This window comes from Lipotes vexillifer, unplaced genomic scaffold (genome assembly GCF_000442215.2).
Source record: "Lipotes vexillifer unplaced genomic scaffold, Lipotes_vexillifer_v1.1 scaffold470, whole genome shotgun sequence".
Classification (NCBI taxonomy): Eukaryota; Metazoa; Chordata; class Mammalia; order Artiodactyla; family Lipotidae; genus Lipotes; species Lipotes vexillifer.
Genome location: NW_006799533.1, coordinates 2,177,727 through 2,196,587, shown reverse-complemented (window position 1 = coordinate 2,196,587; position 18,861 = coordinate 2,177,727). Strand labels below are relative to the sequence as shown.

The following is an 18,861-nucleotide window of genomic DNA, read 5'->3' as shown; positions in this document are numbered from 1 at the left end:
CCTCTGTGCGGGAATCTCTCCGCTTTGCCCTCCGCGCCCCTGTTGCTGTGCTGTCCTCCGCGGCTCCGAAGCTCCCCGCTCCGCCTCCCGCAGTCTCTGCCCGCGAAGGGGCTCCTAGTGTGTGGAGACCTTTCCTCCTTCACGGCTCCCTCCCACTGGTGCAGGTACCGTCCCTATCCTTTTGTCTCTGTTTATTCTTTTTTCTCTTGCCCTACCCAGGTACGTGGGGAGTTTCTTGCCTTTTGGGAGGTCTGAGGTCTCCTGCCAGCGTTCAGTAGGTGTTCTGTAGGAGTTGCTCCACGTGTAGATGTATTTCTGGTGTATCTGTGGGGAGGAAGGTGATCTCTGCGTCTTACTCCTCCGCCATCTTGGAAAGAGTCGACGCTGACTCTTAATCACAGCTGTTTTTTCTTAAATATTTTTCAAGGAAAAAAGTTTTCACATACTATTAAAAGCTTTTTATGTTGCTCTTTAAATATAGTTTGTGGAAAAATGAACACTTATAGGCTTTGTATAGTGGAATTTACATTTATTTAAGAAATTCCTAGCCACCCAAATTGTGCTTTTGACCTCTGGGTTGCAGTATCTTTTTTCTATTTTAAGCTGCTATTACACCTCTGAATATAAGAGAATATAGGAGAACAGATGTTTTTGTAGCAGTTTATTTTTAACTTGTGAAACTTACCGATTGCCAGGTACATGCTAGTGTAAGGAAGGTAGTATATTTAGCGCAGAGAGCACAGGATTTAAAATAACTGCATCCACTCACTAGTTCTGGGCAAATTGCTTAAGCTCTCTGGGCTTTACGCTTTCATCTCTAAAGGATAGTTTCTATTTCATAGGGCTTTGTAAGGATTAAATGTGTATGTTTGTTACTATTATTAAAAATAAAACTCATATTATCCTGCCACCTTTCTGACCTGTGCAGCTATTTTAGAAAATCTTTAAACAAACCTGTGCTGACTGTACTGATGTGTACCTTTCTTAACTGGGATTTTTAGGAACACTGTTACTTAAAAAAACTGTGTGTTTGTGTATGCTTTTATATATTTTAAAAATAATTTATGCATCAGAAAGACCATTGGTTCAGCTAACATTACGATAGTGTAACAACCTTGGTGCACGTAGGGTAGGTGCTCCCTTTATCGGGAACCCTCATGTAAATGAAGCTGCTCCATGTGTAATCGTTACTCAGATGATCTGTAGCCATTTTAAACTCAGAATGTTGAAGTGAAACCCGCCGGTGTTTTCCTACCTTCCTCCCCACCCCTTGTTAGGGAGCAGCTCTGCACGGTGCAGTGGATGAGAGAGCACGGCCTCTGAAGGTGGCTACCTGGCTCACCCTCGGGCTCTGTGCAGCCTGGGCCTCTCTGGGCTGCAGAAACTTCACCTGTAACATGACAGTAATAATCATACCCACCCTGTGGGATTGTTGGGAGGCCACGACGGGCATTCTGTTGGCCAAACGGTCCCCTGGAAAGCCTGGTAGACTTCTTTTTGTTTGTTTATAGGAGTATCTCTAACACATAAACTCTGCTAAGCATCTGGTCTAGCTTGAAGTCTGCTGTCTTCTACTTACTGGCCTTTGTGCTCTGCCCATCCTTCTCTGGCCAGTCTAAGTGCTGCTCAGGAAGAAGAGGGGAATGAATCTGGTGTAGACAGCAGCAGGCTTTGCCACCTGGGACTAACACCTTGTAGGGGTGCAGAATTTGCCATCCCCAAATATCTCTCTTTGGTATATTAATTTTTTTTTTTTTTTGCGGTACGCGGGCCTCTCCCGTTGCGGCGCACAGGCTCCGGACGCGCAGGCTCAGCGGCCATGGCTCACGGGCCCAGCCGCTCCGCGGCACGTGGGATCTTCCCGGACCGGGGCACGAACCCGTGTCCCCTGCATCGGCAGGCGGACTCTCAACCACTGCGCCACCAGGGAAGCCCGGTATATTAATTTTAAGCTGGTTATTTTCTAAGAAAAAGTAGACATGGGAAAAACTCTGAAAATCAAGTAGGAGTTACCGTTTTGCAAGAAACATTTGCCTTTGTAAAGGAAATCTACACTGTGTAAGGGTATCTGCCTGGATGCAGCAAGAAGAGGATGACCAAATCTCTGGAAACTCTTATCGTTGCAGAAAGCAGTGACTTAAATCTGCATCACAATCCTCCCCTGTTTACTGTGCTTTTCCTGGTAGCTTCCCACAGCTGACTCTCCCTGCTGTCAACATCCTCTTTTGTCTTTAGCTGAGGATGGTATTTAAGGTGAGGGCTTCAGCCATTTTGGAGGGTTACTCAGTTTTCCTGGGTCTCTCCCATGTATACATGTTATTAAACTTTTGTTTGATTTTTTTCCTGTTAATCTGTCTCATGTCAATTTACTTCTTAGACCTGCCGGAAGAACCTGGAAGGGTAGAGGAAAATTTCTTCCTACTTTCATTCACCCAACAAATATTTATCATACATTTACCATGGCCATGTACTCCTAGGCTCTGGGTAGACAGTGATGAGCAAGGAAAGAATATTCTTTATTCTCATGCTTCTTTTCTTTCTTCTTTTTTTTGGTCGAGCCACGTGGCTTGCGGGATCTTAGTTCCCCAACCAGGGGTTGAACCAGGCCCTCGGCAGTGAAAGCACTGAGTCCTAACCACTGGACCGCCAGGGAAGTCCCCCTCATGCTTATTTTCTAGTGGGCGAATCAAATTGTAACCGAGCAGGACCCTCTGGGGCCTTCCCTGGACAGAACCCTCCTCTGTATCCTGTGCTTTAACTCCTCTCTGGAGTACCTAGACAATAGTATCTGACTGCACACTTCCTGAGTTGTTTTACAGATGCTAAAACCAACACCAAATGGAAGGTGTTAACTACTTAATGACCATGAGCACATAGCCGCCAGGCCTACTGGAGCCTAAGGATTGATGTTAACCCCTGTGATACCGCCCTGTTACCTCACCATCAGCCAATCACAAACTCTGCCCCCCACCTCCTTTAAAAATGCTATCCTGCGACCCATGAGGGAGTTTGGGGGAGTTCGGGCTTTTTGAGCACTACCTGTGCCAGATTACCTGTCTGGCGCCTTACAATAGTTGCTATACTTCCTTCACCACAACCCAGTGTCAGTAGATTGGCTTTCCTGCCTGTGGATGAGCAAGTTTGGTTCGGTAACAAGATAATAAACACATTTACAAGTAGGTATATCAGATAGCAGACTGTGGCCGGTGCCATGAAGGAAATACATGAAATAACACACAGTGCTATTCCTTCAGAGTCAGCGCTTCCTGAACCTGCCGCCCTTTGCCATGTGGATTAGATACCTTTCCTACATGGCCTTAAATAGATAGAAAATAGCTTGCAGCTCTTATCAGGTACTGTTTTAATGATGTTTCCTTGTCTGTCCACATGGAGCTCCTGCACAGAGCCTGGCACATAGTAGATGTTCAGTACGTGTTAAAGAAATGCATGCAGGAATGGATAAATAATTTATAACACCTTTGTAGATTGAGTGTAAAATCCCTTATAACAAGGAGTAAGATGTTCAGTATGTTGGCAAAGCAGGAAAAGGTTTGGAATCTTGAACTCTCCCAACCTATGGTTGATTGATAGGTTTTTCTTGTTTTTTCTTGCGGTATGTGGGCCTCTCACTGTTGTGGCCTCTTCCGTTGCGGAGCACAGGCTCCGGACGTGCAGGCTCAGCGGCCATGGCTCACGGGCCCAGCCGCTCCGGGGCATGTGGGATCTTCCCGGACCGGGGCACAATCCCGTGTCCCCTGCATCGGCAGGCGGACTCTCAACCACTGCGCCACCAGGGAAGCCCGACTGATAGGTTTTTAAACAATAGTGATGATAATCACAATACTAATTGTTGACAATTATCCAGTGCTTGCTATGTGCCAAGCACTGTTGTCAAGAACCTTACATTTAATCTTCAGAGCAACTCATGCCATAGCCTCTAATTATAATTGTCTTTTGTTCACTCATTAGGAATTCTAGGCTAACTTAAAGATACCTCCCACTCAAATGTTCAAAGTGAACTCATGATACTCCCCCAAATCTGGCCCTTTTCCAGTGTTCCTCATCTCAGTGAATGACAGTGCCATCCATGCAGTTGGACAAATCCAAAACCTAAGGAAAGGCATTCCTTTCTTTCATCTTCTCTATCAGTTAACATGTATTCAGATCCTGGTAATAAAATTCACTAAACAGTGGCTTAAGGTAAGGAAAAATCAGATCATCTCACAAACAAGTCTAAAGTTAGTCTAAAGGGTTGGTGGGTCAATGGTGTTTGATGGCAATTTTTTTTTTTTTTTTTTTTTTTTTTTTGCTGCACCATGCGGCTTGGGAATCTTAGTTCCCCAGCCAGGGATTGAACCTGGGACATGGCAGTGAAAGTGCCGAATCCTAACCACTAGACCACCTGGGAACTCCCCTTAGCATGTCAACTTTTATCCTCAAGCCTGTTTGTCTCATGATCAAAGATGATTGCCTCAATTCCAGGCAAAGTCTTTATTGATTCTGTTCATTTTTCTTCATTCTTTTTCTTCTTTTTCCTCAGACTAGGTAGTTTCAGTTGTCCTGTCTTGAAGTTTGCTGATTCTTTTGTCTTCTCACACCTGTCGTTGACCATTTCTAGTGAATTTTTCATTTTAGCTGTTGTACTTTTCAGCCCCAGAATTTCTATATATTTTATTATATAATTTCTATTTCTTTACTCATATTCCCTAATTGTTCACACATCCTTCTCCTGATTTCCTTTAGTTCTTTGTCTGTGGTTACCTTTAGCTCTTTGAGCATATTTAGATAGTTAATTAAAGTCTTTGTCCAGTAAAGCCAGTTAGTATTTGGACCTACTTCATTGGTAGTTATTGTCACATTTTTCCCTGTGAATGGGCCATTTCCTCTTGCTTTGCGTACTTTGCAATTTTTTGTTGAGAACTGGGTATTTTATTTAATTTTATTAAAAATTTTTTTGATGTCTAGAAATTATTTTTTAAATTTATTTTTTAATTGAAGTATAGTTGATTTACAATGCTGTGTTAATTTCTGCTGTACAGCAAAGTGACTCAGTTATACACATATGTACATTTTTTTTTTTTTTTTTTTTAGGGCCTCTCACTGTTGTGGCCTCTCCCATTTGCGGAGCACAGGCTCCGGACGCGCAGGCTCAGCGGCCATGGCTCACGGGCCCAGCCGCTCCGCGGCATGTGGGATCTTCCCGAAACGGGGCACGAACCCGCGTCTCCTGCATCGGCAGGCGGACTCTCAAGCACTGCGCCACCAGGGAAGCCCTACACATATGTACATTTTTAAAATATTCTTTTCCATTATGGTTTATCCCAGGATATTGAGTATAGTTCCCTGTGCTATACAGTAGGACCTTGTTGTTTATCCATTCTATATGTAATAGTTTGCATCTACTAATCCCAAACTCCCAGTCCATCCCTCCCTCACTCCCCCTGCCCCTTGGCAACCACAAGTGTGAGAACTGGATATTTTATTTTATTTTATTTTATTTATTTATTTGTTTGGTACACGGGCCTCTCACTGTTGTGGCCTCTCCCGTTGAGAAGCACAGGCTCCGGACGCACAGGTTCAGCGGCCATGGCTCACGGGCCCAGCCCCTCCGCAGCATGTGGGATCTTCCCGGACTGGGGCACGAACCCGCGTCCCCTGCATCGGCAGGCGGACTCTCAACTACTGCGCCACCAGGGAAGCCCCAGAACTGGATATTTTAAATATTATAATGTGGCAACTGAAAATCACATTCTCCCTCCTCTCTAGAGATTGCTCTTGTTGAATTGCTCTTGTTGAATTCAATGAATGTTGAATGCTAAAAGTCTGTTTAGTGACTTTTCCCAACTCTTTCTGCAAAGACTATATTTCAAGTTGTATGTGATCATGTGATCATTGAAGTTTCTGTTCTTTTATCTCTGAAGTCAACCTGTGATTTCTTTTTTTTTTTTTAACTTTATTCATCTATTTATTTTTATTTTTGGCTGTGTTTGGTCTTCGTTGCTGCGCGTGGGCTTTCTCTAGTTGCAGCGAGTGGGAGCCGCTCCTCGCTGTGGTGCACGGGCCTCTCATTGCGGTGGCCCCTCCCATTGTGGAGCACGGGCTCCAGGCACGTGGACTTCAGCAGTTGTGGCACGCGAGCCCAGCAGCTGTGGCTCGTGGGCTCCAGAGTGCAGGCTCCACCGTCATGGTGCACGGGTCCAGTTGCTCCGTGGTATGTAGGATCCTCCCAGACCAGGGATCAAACTTGTGTCCCCTGCATTGGCAGCTGGACTTCCAACCACTGTGCCACCAGGGAAGTCCCAACCAGTGATTTCTTTTAATGCCTGAATTTCATAAAGAAGAGAAAGTTCTTCCTTCCCTTTAAATTCTTTTGGCAGACATCGCCCGGGAAGCCCTTCCGACCTAGGGGATTGAAACAACGGCCAGTATCTTCTCTAGTCTCTCAGTGAACTGCCAGGCAAATCAAAATATGCATCCCCAAGTTTTGGAGGACAGGGTTCCCACCCTGGTACCTGCAAGTCACTCCATGACCATGGGCCACTGTCCCCACAGCTGCCTGCTACAGGGCTGGGGCATGCATGATGGTAGCTGCAAGTAAGATGTGAAATTCATTGACATATACCAGCTTCTTCATCAAGCATTCCCATGGATGCTGCAAGTGTCTAACTAGACTTTAGAATTCTGAAACAGTGATTCTGACAGCTCAATAGTTGATTTGGTACAGGGACTGATTCTTGGAGCTTCCTATTCTGACATTTTCCATGATGTGACTCCTGTATTTATTCTTGTTGAGATAATAATCTCCATGTTAAAATGTTGTTTTGACATATATTATAAAATGAATTTAAGTGAAGGCTGGTATGATATGTGTATAAATAATGTATGTACTGAATTATTTCTTAAGAATTATTTTCTGTTGTACCATCTCACAAATTGGCTGGTTGACCAAAAAGATGGACTTTTACATGTATATGTAGTGGTGTCACTATATATCACTACATCGTATCTTATGGCCATGCAGAGAAAGTGGCATTTCTTTATTGTGTCTGTAGTTAGTCTTTTTCTCCTATTCTGATGGGAAGACCCACTGATTAACTGGGAAAGAAATCCAATACAATTGAAAACTTAGTCTATTATGATGACTTAAATAGTCTATTTAGGTAATGTCCATCTCTCTCTGAGATTAAAATTCTCAGTGTCTGCTTTTTACCCTAGGATGGTTTCAGGGTGTGGGGTGAGGGGTGTGGCATATTTGATCTTCTAGCAGCAGTGGGGCACTGTTCGTTTCCCTTGGTTTGATGTTTGCTGCTTCCTCTGGTCTCTGGGGCAATATCCCTTTGCCTCCTAGGTGTGTTTGCCTTGCGTGCATGTGCTGGTGTAATTCGTGGTAGGGCCTTTCTGGTTGATAAGAACCTCCCAGTATCCTCTGGTTCATTCTCTCTTTGGCCCCTCCTCTCTGAGCTCTCCTGGATGTCTGCTGTGTCTCTATCTGGCCTTCTGGCCTGGAACTTCATCCACAGCCTTTGCTGCAGGATTACCCTGTTCCATGGTGGGTTGCGTGGCCAGCCCTCTAGCTCGGTAATCTGAGTCTCAGAGTTTACCACTGCTTGACTGTGTTTGCAAAAACCTTCTCGCAAGACGATGCCGTGGCTTGTGAGACTGTGAATTTACTATGTCATCCTTCCTTGTGTGTCAGATGTTGCATATTGCTTCATTTTATCTCTCCCTACTCCCTTCCGTAGTAAAGCCTAATTACTCCCCAGGGAGATGAATGCTTCCAGCCGACTGGGGCAAAGGCCATATACTCCCAGAGCAAAACAACTACAAAAATAATTTTCAAACACTATCCCATGCGTGTATATAAATATATATGAGTATAAAATTTAATTATCCTCAAACACTTAATTATAAAAGTCATATGTAATTTTAAATGTATACAGCCTTAAATTTAAGGAATATGCCTTTAGAGAGGCATAAATGGTGTGCACGCACATATATGTAATTAAAATGTATATGCATGTATTATATAGAGATATGTTATAAACAAACATATATGTTATACATATTTGTATGTAATATATATTATTAATTATAGCAATGTAGTTATGTCATATATACACACAGAGTTGACCCTTGAACAACACAGGGGTTAGGGGCACTGACCCTCTGTGCAGTCTAAAATCTGCATATAACTTTATAGTTGGCCTTCTGTATCTGTGGTTCCACATCTGCAGGTTCAACCATTCGTGGATTGTGTAGTACTGTAGTACATATTTGGTGAAAAAAAAATATGCTTATAAGTAGAACCATATAGCTCAAACCCATGGTGTTCAGGGTCCACTGTATATATAATTAAGAGGTTTGGTTTCTATCTGTCAACACTCCCATGACCAAAAATAGTGTGATTTAACACACACATTTTCTTTTGTTGCAGGACTGTTCGTGTGTGGTTAAAGAGAGACAGTGGACAATATTGGCCAAGCATATACCATATGATGCCTTGTAAGTATCTGGATCTCTGTCTTTAAAAATCAGACATGGACCCCAACTCCCCTTCCTTCCCAGATTGCCTTCTCTGTATTTTCTTGAGTAGAGGTGCTTGAGGGTTGGGATTATCATTATAATGGAAAGTACCTTGTTAAATCATTCTACCTCTCAGTATGTAAGATAAGAAAATTTTTCTGAAATTGACTATATATTCACAGTTTCTGAATAAGATTAATGGAAGGACTACAGTACCTAGACTCCTTGATTACACAGTCTCTCTCTCTTTTCCAATTTTTTTGTAAAGTAATTCCTTAGACAACTCAAACTTTTGTCCAGTGATTACATTTGTGAAGTAAATTTGTTCTTGCATTATTGTTATACTATTTATTCAAATTCCAAACATTCAGTGTTGAACATTCAGTTCTGAAAAGGATTTGCTTAGGATTGAAACGTTCTGATTAGAAGTCAGTCTTATTTCCCCAGAATCTTATGTGAGAAATATGTCCTTGCACTGATAAATAGTGACTCTTTCAAATATACCTTTAAAAAAAGATGACTGATTCTTAGATTCTTGCACTGGCAGAAGTTCTCCTGCAGGGAGAGAGCTGGCTCCCTTAGATACGAAATTTCTTTTTTGTCTAGTGTTTTGTTATTAAAATGACTGAAGTTTAATTGTCCTATTCCATATTTATTTTCGTGTAAAATAATTATTTAAACTTATTATCAGTCATATTATGAAATGTTTCTCTTACTCCCCTTCCTTCGAATCTTAATTGAAATTGACATGCTAGAAAAATGCCCCGGGTTTGTGGTTTGGGTTCATGTACCCTCTGGCTTCCTGCACTGTGCACCTCTTCCCTTGATACGGGTATTCCAGTTTGAGTAGTACATGCCACCACCTACAACCAAAAGAGGTTCATGCTACGCTGTAGATGTGATTAAGTTTATGCCTCTGGCAAAAGAATACTGTAATAACTTAAACAACAGTTTTGCCTGTTTATGAACAAATACATTATTAAGGATGTAATGGATTTCTCTGATTTTCAAATTTGTCTTTGAGGTTCGCATTTCTTTAGAATTGTAGTGAATAGATGATAGCCCGTTGTTGAACCAAGCATCCCACTCTCCATTAGTGAAAAGGCAGCCTGTAATTCCAAGTGCTTATATTTTCCTCTCACCGGTCATGCTTCCAGCAGACACCGTTGCACAGCCAAGACCCTGGGGGAACTTCCTTTTAAGCCTTGACAGTGATGAGGGTTTAGGTAAATGGAAAGGGAAAGGGAAAGGAGTTGTCTGATTGATTTTTTTTTTTTTCCTCTCATTTTTAAGTGGTATAACCAGTCTTACCTACGGTCTTTTTCATCACACTTGACATAATATCTAACAGGACGAGATGGTGAAGTTCTATAGTCCAGCAAGTTGAAATTGACCCCAGAGGCTTGTCATTCCCATATGACTGCGAAGACAGAGGAGAGGCGGACGTGGGCAGAGTGACGAGGGCTTGGGGATGGTGCACAAGGAGTCGTCTTCTGTTTTTTTTCTTTAATTTATTTATCGCTGCGTTGGGTCTTCGTTGCTACACGTGGACTTTCTCTAGTTGTGGTGAGCGGGGGCTACTCTTCGTTGCAGTGCGCGGGCTTCTCATTGCGGTGGCTTCTCTTGTTGCGGAGCACGGGCTCTAGGCACACAGGCTTCAGTAGTTGTGGCTCCTGGGCTCTAGAGCGCAGGCTCAGTAGTTGTGGCATGCGGGCTTAGCTGCTCGGCGGCATGTAGGATCTTCCTGGACCAGGGCTTGAACCCGTGTCCCCTACATTGGCAGGCAGATTCTTAACCACTGCACCACCAGGGAAGTCCCAAGGAATATTCTTGAGATGGACGTCGATACTTGATAGGAACCTCTTGAAGATGCGGGATCCTAAGCAGTTGCTTACCCACCGCCTCCCCCATACACACATCCATACACATTTGGTGTCATTCTCTAATGTTCTCTCTATTTGAATATCACTGAGGATTCAGAGACGCCTCAAGTTGTATTTTAATCCTTTATTAAGCTGTATCCTTGAATGACTAAAGGGTGCTGTAGCTCTTGTACCTGGCGTAGGTGCTCAGTAAAGAAGTACCTAGCGCAGGGCTTCCCTGGTGGCGCAGTGGTTGGGAGTCCGCCTGCCGATGCAGGGGACACGGGTTCGTGCCCCGGTCCGGGAGGATCCCACATGCCGCGGAGCAGCTGGGCCCGTGAGCCATGGCCGCTGAGCCTGCGCGTCCAGAGCCTGTGCTCCGCGGCGGGAGAAGCCACAGCGGTGAGAGGCCCGCGTACCGCAAAAAAAAAAAAAAGAAGTACCTATTGCAGACTTGAATCTGATAATAAAGATGAGTTTCCCTGAGGATATTATCATACATTTTCCTAAATGACTGAGCATGATCTTTGAGAAGGACCCTTTAATTATTTGCATAGTTTGCCTATGGCCTCCTACTAAAGGGAGTAAAGAAGGGAGTACTTTGCTATTAACATTTGATCTGTAGACCAGCAGCATCAGGATCACCTGAGAACTTACTAGAAATGCAAATATTGAGTTTCACCCCAGATCTACTGAATCAGAATCTGCACCTTATAATATCCCTAGGTGATTTGAATGCCCTTTTAAGCTTGAGAAGATTGCCTTTTGGCGTTGTGTCCAACATGCTGATCTATTTACATATGTTTATATCAACACATGTGAAGCCTCATGCATATATAGTGTTTATTTGTAAATACATAGATATAAGTACACGCTCTAGTTGATCAGATATTTACTGTACACCGACCGTATACAGGTCATCAAGCTAGGTGCCAGGAGATGCAGATGAACAACGCATGATTTCTGTAATCTTTCATTGTTGGATGGTTCCATCTACCGTGGAGAGGAGTAAAAGAACAAAAGGCTGCATTCTTCACAGTTGATCAGAAATTGGCTTTTATTTTCCTAGGGGTCATATACATTCAGATAACATAGGAACTGATCTCTGAGCTAGACTATAAGTTTTGTTTAACTTGAGATAAGCAGAATCTTATTGCATAAGGAAATAGACTACATTTTCGTGTCAGTTAGAATTTATTCCTTTTATTCATTTATTGAATTTCCAAAGGGCTTTTCTTTTTTTTTTTCTTCTTTTTTTTGGCATTCCTTTCTATTGAAAGGTGTTTTGTTAAGAGGTTACTCAGCATTATCCCTAAATAATGGTTATGTGGTATTAATTACAAAGTGGAAAAGTACAGTATATCTGGAGGCTATAATACGGACACCGCAAGGCAGATATGACCATGTTGTGTGTTTTTAGTGGTACATAATAGGTAGTATTCCAAATCCAGAAAAAAACATACAGAGACTATCTTGTACATGCAATATATGGTTTATCTGTTTACTTTGTCCATTAAAACACCTTTAAAAAAGAGCCGAATTCATAGAAACAGAGTAGAAAAGTGGGCCAGGGACAAGGAGGTGGGAGAGATTGGTAAGAGGGTGTAAAGTTCAGTTACAGGGTGAATGGAATCTGGGGATCTAGTGTATAACATGGTGTCTATAGTTGATAACACTGTATTGTATGATTGAAATTTGCTGAGAGAGTACAACTTAAAAGTTCTCACCAAAAAAAAAAAAAAAATTGAGTATGTGAGGTGACAAACGTGTTAACTTGATGGCAGGAATCCTTTCACGATACCTACCAATTCATCACATTGTACACTTCAAATATCTTACAATTTTATTTGAAAATTATACCTTAATAAAGTTAGAAAAAAAATAAAGTCACAGAACCTGAAACAAACAAACACTGAAAAAAAAAAACCCTTTTAATACAGGATTTGTCAGGACTTCCCTGGTGGCTCAGTCGTTAAGAATCCACCTGTCGATGCAGGGAACACGAGTTTGAGCCCTGGTCCGGGAAGATCCCACATGCCGCGGAGCCACTAAGCCCGTGTGCCACAACTACTGAGCCTACTCCCAATTCCTCTAGAGCCCATGAGCCACAACTACTGAAGTCTGCGCGCCTAGAGCCCGTGCTCCGCAACAGAAGCCACCGCAGTGAGAAGACAGCGCACCACAGTGAAGAGTAGCCCCCACTGCCGCAACTAGAGAAAGCCCGCGGGCAGCAACGAAGACCTGACGCAGCCAAAAATAAATAAATTTATTTAAAAATATATATATATATAGTATGTGTCATGTTCTGGGTAGGATGGTAATGTTTTATAGCATTGAGAAGAATTTGAAGTTGATTGGAGGGACGGGAGCAGAAGGCATTAGACGAGAAAGAATGAACAGTGAAGGCCAAGTTTGAGGGCAGGAGTGAGCCTGAAATGCAGAAACTGCGTGAACTTCAGAGAGTGGTAGGTGAGAGAAAGATGAAGAGGAGACTCATCACGATCAAAAACCCAAACACTGCTTTGGGGGTGTCCTCATACCCTGTCTTTTCTGAGAAACTCCTGCTTCCCCTCCAGGAGGGATCCAGGAGAAACCAGATGTGTCTGGTGAAGGCTGTTTGCCCCTGAGTCAGTCTGATTTTCCCAGGAATTTAGAGTTTGGAATAGGATATGCTAGTCTCAACCTAGGCTGGTCCCTTGAGCTGGGAACACAGAAATGAAACAGCTGTGAGGCATTTGTGTGCATGAAGAAACAGTGAAAGCTGATGCCCTGAAAAGGAAGTGTGAATCAGGGAGGAAGGATCACTTCGCTCCAGAGCGAGTGAAGCCTGAGCAAGTGTTGCCTTAAGGTTTTCTTCCTCATGCTCCGAACTCCCAAGCCTGGCTCTGCTTCTGCCTTTGAGTTCAAGAGATACCCTCTGTCTTACTGCCATGTGCCCATTTGCGCTTGAGTCCATGCCAGTGGGTATCTGCTACTTGTCACTGCAAGTATCTGACTCAGCCTTGCCCTGACTGTACACCTCCCAATTCCTGTCTTTTTAATTTCTCCTGGATCTGTGATCTTTAAAGAGGAAGAACCGAGCTGTGCATGTCCCTATTGGTGCCTCTGCGGTGTTGAGCTGAAAATAGTGTGGGAAATGTGAGGACAAGTAAAGATGAAAAGCAGAAAGAAATATCCTGTTTTCTTTCATTTCTTTGGACAGTGCATTCAACTAATTTTAAGTGTTTCTTCCATCCAAACGCCGTGCAATGTACAAAGGGTAGGAGTGTTTAATACAACAGGTGATTCCCATCTTCATGGTATGTACAGTCTAGTGGGGGAGGCAGACCTCAGATGAGTACTGTGCATGGTGCGTGGTGTGGTATAACCAAAGAAGTAGGTGTAATGGGCACATGGTCACAAAGGGTCCCCAAGGGAGGTCTGTTTTAAACCCTGCTGTCTACAGAGAATTTGGGGCTTCCTATAAGCTGATTTTTATGGGTAAGTGAGAAATAAGAGCATATCCTTATCAAATATTCTTTCAAAAATAATATCTTCTTGACATATCTCACGTAGTAGCTGGAAAGTAGACTATGACACGATCAAGTTACAGCCTGCCCAGCTGGGACCTGCCTGACCTTGGATACCAGAGGGACCTTCCTGAGGGTACAGAGTTAAGGTTTCAGTTATAGCCATAAATGTGATGATTTGTTCCAGGCTTCTAATAGATACCATTTCAGCCACCACATTTGCATCACACTGCAGAGGAAAAAAACCAACACATGAAAAGCACAAGCATTCCTGTTTTCATGGTTGAGTTATTTTAGATTTACTTTACCAACTAGGTTTGCTATTCATGGCGTCAGACAAAGGAGTGGAGGAGAGAGAGTGCAAGCAGGAGCCAGGGTGGCAGGTGTTTGAGATTTTTCTTACTCTGCGATATTGGGTATCAGGTCTGGGATTTTATTGCCAACTTTTCCCCTATGGAGAATAGTTAAAGCAACTTGGCTTCCAAAGGTGTAGTGAATAGGAGGTTAAGAGGGCCAGCATCTCAGGCCTGAGTGAGGGTTAGGCAGTTGGAAAACCTCTGTGGATTCAGTCATTGCCAGGACAGGCAGGTGGAATTTACTTTGGCTCCTACGCGTTTATGGATTTGTCCCCAAAACAAAACAGAAGGTGGTTTTTCAAAGGTAATTACAAATGAAAGGTACACCTAATAACTAAAATGACCGATTTTGTCGTATTTCCAGCTCTCTGCCTTGGCCTGGCGTGATGACATTTGTCCAGTCTGAGGCTGTGGTTGGACCCCTTCAGTTTTCCCACCACTGTGGCCACTTTATCATTTGCTCAGCTAACTTTTAAAGCATAGGATCTGTACTCAGTGAAGCAGGTCAGACGGAGAAAGACAAATACCATGTGATTTCTCTCATGTGGAATATAAAGCACTAACAAACAAAATAAATGAACAAACTAAATAAAAGTAAACACATAGATACGTGAGAAGAGAGTAGTGGTAACCTGGGGGAAGGGAGGCAAAATGGATAAAAGGGATCAACTGAATGGTGACAGATAGAAACTAAATTTTTGGTGGTGAGCACGCTGTAAGGTATGCAGAAATAGAAATATAATGTTATACACATGAAACTTATGTAATGTTATAAACCAGTGTTAACCTCAATAAAAAATACATCTAAAATTTTTAAAAAGTTTGAAATTTAAACAAATAAATAATAGCTAAAAAATAAACAAGTATAAGCACTCTAGTCCTCACTGAAAAACTTAATTTTGAACTGTCTGCTTTCCAGTTTTTATCAACAGCCTGGTTGAGAGAAAGGCTGTTTATCATTGACGGTGGGCAGCACGAAGGACACACAGTTGATTATTCATCTGTATCCTGAGATTTCCTGCTCTGTGCCAGCCTTCTGCAGAAATGCCCTCGATCACTAGGCCCTCAGCACGTGTTGCTGTGTGTATACATGAAATGCTGTATCTGCTTTCAAAGTAGTTGTCTACCATCGTGCTCAGCGCCCCTTCCAAGAAGCACCAAGGGAGATTACTTTTCAAGAGGAGAGCCAGAAACCCTGCCTTTCTCTAAGGCAGAACCTCGCATCCTGCGTGCTACAGCGTACTGGGATGATCCAAATGGACGACAGGCCCCGAGAGCTGATTTCGTTTAGCTGGGCAGGGGTGATCCGGTCATCTGGGCCCTAGCAGTCTCTTCCATTTCCTCCAGGGACTGTTCACATCTAAGTTTCTGTGTGTATCATGAGGCGAAAAAGGTTAGGAGGAACAGCTCTAAGGACCTGGTACGAAGTCCTTATGGATAATGTGAAACATGGGATCTGTTATATTCCCAATGGATTTTTATTTTGATTTTCTTTCTGTTCTTTTATATATATTTCCCTCGGTCGAGACTTTTTGTTTATTTCTATCGTTTGTTTTTATTGTATCTGCTTTTAAAGCCATTTCCAATTCTTTGTGAAATGAGGTAGGGAATGCATTGAATAAGTTATCTTAGTTAAGACAGAGTGATGCAGTTTGAACACAGTCTTACTGTTTACATTAAATTCACCGAAAAATATGCGTCATTTAAGATTAGAGTATTCAGAATCGCTTGTAGGGTAACACCTGTGCCTGGGTGGGAAACTGGATTTGTTTTTTTTTTTTTTTACATCTTTATTGGAGTATAATTGCTTTACAATGGTGTGTTAGTTTCTGCTGTATAACAAAGTGAATCAGTTATACATATACGTATGTTCCCATATCTCTTCCCTTTTGCATCTCCCTCCCTCCCACCCTCCCTATCCCACCCCTCCAGGCGGTCACAAAGCACCGAGCTGGTCTCCCTGTGCTATGCAGCTGCTTCCCACTAGCTATCTACCTTACATTTGGTAGTGTATATATGTCCATGCCTCTCTCTCGCTTTGTCACAGCTTACCCTTCCCCCTCCCCATATCCTCAAGTCTGTTCTCCAGTAGGTCTGTGTCTTTATTACTGTCTTACCCCTAGGTTCTTCGTGACATTTTTTTTTTCTTAAATTCCGTATATATGAGTTAGCATACGGTATTTGTCTTTCTCTTTCTGACTTACTTCACTCTGTATGACAGACTCTAGGCCTATCCACCTCATTACAAATAGCTCAATTTCGTTTCTTTTTATGGCTGAGTAATATTCCATTGTACATATGTACCACATCTTCTTTATCCATTCATCCAATGATGGACACTTAGGTTGCTTCCATGTCCTGGGCTATTGTAAATAGAGCTGCAATGAACATTGTGGTACATGACTCTTTTTGAATTATGGTTTTCTCAGGGTATATGCCCAGTAGTGGGATTGCTGGGTCATATGGTAGTTCTATTTGTAGTTTTTTAAGGAACCTCCATACTCTGCTCCATAGTGGCTGTACCAATTCACATTCCCACCAGCAGTGCAAGAGTGTTCCCTTTTCTCCACACCCTCTCCAGCATTTATTGTTTCTAGATTTTTTGATGATGGCCATTCTGACTGGTGTGAGATGATATCTCATTGTAAGGGAAACTGGAATTTGATTTTCATTTCTGCTGCCAATTTGCTGACTCACTTCGGGCAAGTCCTTTCATTTTCTCTGCTCTGAACCTAACAGATAAACTGTCCATTTTCTTTGTTCTCAGATTTTGGTTATATGTCAAATAAGTATTTGTAAAGTACTTTCAGGTTCTTGGAGTTAAGCAATGTATACTATCACTGCTGATCCTTTTTTGGGGGGGGGGCCACACCATGCTGCCTGCGGGATCTTAGTTCCCTGACCAGGGATTGAACCTGGGCCACAGCAGTGAAAGTGACGAGCCCTAAACCACTGAACCACCAGGGAATTCCCCTATCATTGCTGACCTTAACCCAGAGGGATTAGGAAAGATTGGTTAATTTGTGAGGTTGTGGCTGGATTGGTTTTCTTTTCCCATTTGTTGGAACTGTAGTCTTAGAGCAACTTGAAATTGAGAATTTAGAAAATTAAGATGATTAACATGTTCATATTGATATGTTTATATTTGGGATGGAAATGAGTTATTTTGTATGTAAATCGCAAATGTTAATTTTCCCATTGGTGAGGTCCAAGGATTTAGGACAATGTGTGCTGTAGTGTGCTGTCCTACCCCTTCTGCTGGGTTTATTGGAGTTTGGGGGGAAATTCATGTGGGAAGATTAGTGATTGAAAGGTATTTAAAATAATGAATTTGGAATTTCTGTTTTTATAAGATAGTGATTGTTTGGGTGACTTTTAGACAATATCTTTAACTCAGTTGAGGGAGTTTTTTGGCAGTGGGGGTTATGTGTATAATCGGGAAATGCTCATCCTGTTGTTTAATTTATATCTCATTTCAGATAACTTCTTGGTTCCCAGCTGTGAAGTATACTGCTCCTGTGTTGGTTTCTTTTTGGTACAGGTTGTATTATAGAACCATGTGTAGAAAGTAACTTGTTGTTTTTACTGTTGACATTTCCAAAATTAATAGTCTAATCTGGTCTTTTAATTCTCTATTTACCAAGAAAAAAAGGTGCCCATGGAACTTTGATATTTAACAAAAGTGAAGGAAAACCTAAATTATCCAAACTGAAGATAACAGATATTAATTAATCTGAATAATTATAGCATTTATTTAGCATACTCTTATTTGATTTTCATCTGCCAGAGTAATTTAAAGCTTACTGTAGTTGGATCACTTTACTGTAACTTAAAACCTCTCTGGGAGAAAAAGGGACCACTGCCAATTCACTGTAATTTCGCTGATGTTACTTAGACTAAATTAAAAGAAAACAAAGGGTTAATTTCAGTTGAGTGCATAAAATACTCGATTTAAACAAAAAACCCTTTTTAATGCTAGTCAATTGAAGTCCTAAATATAAGTGCTCTTAATAAAGTAAAAAATGGGCTGAATATTGTAAACCTAATAAATATTATCTTGTGACACACAGTTGAATGGAATAGTGTCCATGAATTAAATCTTTGCTTTGTGGTGATGGGGTGATCTTTGTAAGCCTCTCTATTCAAGGCCCTCTTATCATAGGATCCTGACATTTAACTCCACCAGGATGCCTTTGACACCTGAAGTTTTATTCACAGAAGTACTGTTGCTTATTTAACGTTCCCACCAGCACATCCCATGAAGATTAGTGTCTCCTGCCAAATAATGCCTTTGGCATTGTAAAGCTGTCAGAGTGATTGAAATCCACAGTTCAACCTTCAACAGAACTTGTGTTTATTTGAGTAAAGTTCAACCGATCAGCAAAGGACAGGAAATAAATTAGTCATAAAATGAAAGAATTATAGGTATAAATAATAGAAATTGGGAAACTTTCCCCCAAATAGAAGTATTTTGAGAATGCCTCCTCTCAATTTACATTTTTTAAGAAAGCAAGAGCAATATTTTTTCTTAGATTGCCCGTGGGATAAAAGTGTTAGAAATACAGGCTTCCCTGGTGGCACAGTGGTTGAGAGTCCGCCTGCCGATGCAGG

General features: G+C 42.1%; 1 protein-coding gene and 2 non-coding genes across 3 annotated transcripts in view; 1 reads left to right on the top strand and 2 right to left on the bottom strand.

The window, feature by feature from the left end:
* The window catches only part of WDFY2 (WD repeat and FYVE domain containing 2), a 181,658-nt gene that overhangs the window by 76,099 nt on the left and 86,698 nt on the right, over window positions 1-18,861 (top strand). The window contains exon 2 of the mRNA XM_007471685.1: window positions 8,435-8,502. Within this exon, the coding sequence (XP_007471747.1) occupies window positions 8,435-8,502 (68 nt within the window). The remainder of the gene's footprint in view (window positions 1-8,434; window positions 8,503-18,861) is intronic.
* TRNAE-UUC (transfer RNA glutamic acid (anticodon UUC)) lies at window positions 4,337-4,408 on the bottom strand. The gene has a single exon. It is a non-coding gene; the product is annotated as a tRNA-Glu (tRNA).
* Window positions 17,145-17,217, bottom strand: TRNAE-UUC (transfer RNA glutamic acid (anticodon UUC)). The gene has a single exon. It is a non-coding gene; the product is annotated as a tRNA-Glu (tRNA).